The 2385-nt window shown below is 53.0% G+C and overlaps 1 protein-coding gene across 1 annotated transcript; it reads left to right on the forward strand.

Moving 5' to 3' along the window:
- Positions 1-681: 681 nt before the first annotated feature.
- On the forward strand, positions 682-1914 carry LOC141934294 (feather keratin Cos1-2-like). The gene is made up of 3 exons (XM_074849657.1): positions 682-726; positions 1089-1442; positions 1882-1914. Exons 2-3 carry the CDS (start codon positions 1110-1112, stop codon positions 1912-1914), a joined length of 366 nt encoding a protein of 121 aa, XP_074705758.1. The 5' UTR covers positions 682-726; positions 1089-1109.
- The last annotated feature ends 471 nt before the right edge of the window (positions 1915-2385 follow it).

The raw sequence follows: 2385 nt of genomic DNA on the forward strand, positions 1-2385 counted from the left end.
CAAGCAAAAATGCTTACATGTGATTTCCTGTGGATTCAACCAGGCACAATCCTGGCAGGGCTGGAGAACTCCAGGGCATCTCAAAGCCCAAAATGTGGATTAGCTGGGTATCCCCACACATGGCCTAGAGACTGGAGGAAGCCAAGCAGCTTGGGAAATCAAGGTTGGTGTTAGAAGGAGAAAAATTGAAACTCATCAGTGCAGTCCACCTGCTTGGCAAGAGAAAGACCACTAACAATCAGAAAAGGCGGGGAGGAAGAGAGGGAAAAGGACATGGCATCTCCTCATGTATGGGAGATCTTGGGTGTCTGGTCAAGGATTGCAAGGCTGAGAGGAGCTTGGTCTTTCCTGCTAATGGGGCTGAAAACCATCCCCCAGGAGTGCCCCAGGCCAGTGTGCCTAGTCTGTACAGGACTCCTCCAGCAACTGGTGTGAGTGTTCTGCCAGCTATGACATGTTCCTGTCCCAGAAATTTTAAGAACTATCATTCCAACACTCAATACAACCATCCCTGAGGGAATGATCATGGCATAAACAAGGATATGAAAAGACATCAGAAAACTGAAACACAGCCCTGTATCATTAGCTGGGATATGTTACATTAGAGGAGAGCTTGTCTGAAAATTATCAACCCTTCTAGAGCTACCTCTGAGCCTGCAGCAGTGCAGGAGCAGTGTAAAAGCCACTCTCATACACTTCACTCTCCTTCTTCTCCTTGGGAACCAGGCAAGTCTAAAGTCCCTTCTCATACTCCTACAGGACAAAGCCATGTCTCAGTGGACATCAGATAATACCTGCTCTGTTCTGTGTGGGCTGGGGCTGCTTGTCCTGGGAGGGGAAACAGGGAGAAGGTCTGGCATGGAGAGGGACTGGGGCTGGGCTGAGGGGATTCATGGGTTCTTGCCTAGGAAAGAGCATTCCTGGGCCTGGCTTTCTTTGTTCAGTGCCCAGGGAGACAGGCAAAGAGGCACGTGGGCCTCCCTGCACAGTCTCCAGCTCCCCAGCCAGCACGTGCCTTTTGTCCCTTGAGGTGGGTGGACAGGCTGCTCCTCATGCACCTCCATGCTCCTCCCTGCCCTCTCTCTCAGGTGCACCTCCAGTCCTGAGACATGTCCTGCTGCAACCCCTGTCAGCCCTGCTGCCAGCCCTGCGGCCCAACCCCGCTGGCCAACAGCTGCAATGAGCCTTGTGTCAGGCAGTGCCAGAGCTCCACCGTTGCCATCCAGCCCTCCCCTGTGGTGGTGACTCTGCCTGGCCCCATCCTCAGCTTCTTCCCACAGAACACCATTGTGGGCTTCTCTACCTCTGCTGCCTTTGGCAGCATTCTCAACTGTCAGGGAGTGCCCATCAACTCCAGGTGTTGTGACCTCTCCTGCATTGGCAGCCACTACTGTGGCAGGAGGTGTCTTCCCTGCCAAAGCCACTGGGGACTTCCCATGGAAGTACCCCCAGTAATCTAGAAGATTATGCTGCTCTGAGGAAAGAGTGTTGGGTCATCGGTTTCAGAGAGGTTGAGCATCCATGACTCCACTACTCCACCTGCTTCTCACTGTTTTTTCTCTCTCTTATGTCTTTTGTCTTCTGTTACCCACCCCACACCCCACACCCCACACCCCCCCCACACACACCCCACCCCCCCCACCCCCTCCCCACCATCTGTTTTTCCAAAGCTAGCCCTGGAGGGATCTGCTGCCTCACTCCCTTTGTGGTGTAAGCAGTTGGACACCTTTTGCACACTCCACCCTGGCCTCAGGGCACAGCCTCTTGGATGATCTGGTATCCCTGCAAGAGAACCTCCGCTTGTTTACCTCATTTCCCTCTTTTAAGTCATTAAAATTCTGCTCTAACCCACCCTGAGTCTCTGTATTTCTTCACTTTCAGGAAAAAAACATTGTTCTGGTGAAATCATCATGACACAAGGGCACATGGGCACCCATTACTGTTCTGAGAGGAAGGAGGTGTTGGGGCACACTGCACTGGGAAGCTTTGTGAAGTGTTCTTTGGACCTGAGGAAGATGTTGCCAGCTGCCCAAATGACAGTGGCCACCAGGAACTGCCTTGCTGCATCTCTGCCCAGAAATGGCTTCTCAGGCTTAGAGTAGGTCCTGCAGATGAGAAGCCTGTCTTCTGCTGACCCCTAGAGGGGATCTGGGAGACTGCAGGAGGTCATGGAGTAGGTCAACAGCTACACAAGCTGTTGGGAAGACAGTTCCTTCTGCTTTGAGTGGAACTGTGTTGGAGGAGTAGGCTCAGAGAGATTGCCGTAAAGGACAGCAGGAATGGGATTGGGTGAACAGCCTCAGAAACAGCGCCCAAGTAGGAGCATGGCCAGCTCCCATGGGCAGAGATTGCAGGGACAAAGCCCCCATGCAACTGGTGCAGCGT

This window comes from Strix aluco, chromosome 24, assembly GCF_031877795.1.
Source record: "Strix aluco isolate bStrAlu1 chromosome 24, bStrAlu1.hap1, whole genome shotgun sequence".
Lineage (NCBI taxonomy): Eukaryota > Metazoa > Chordata > Aves > Strigiformes > Strigidae > Strix > Strix aluco.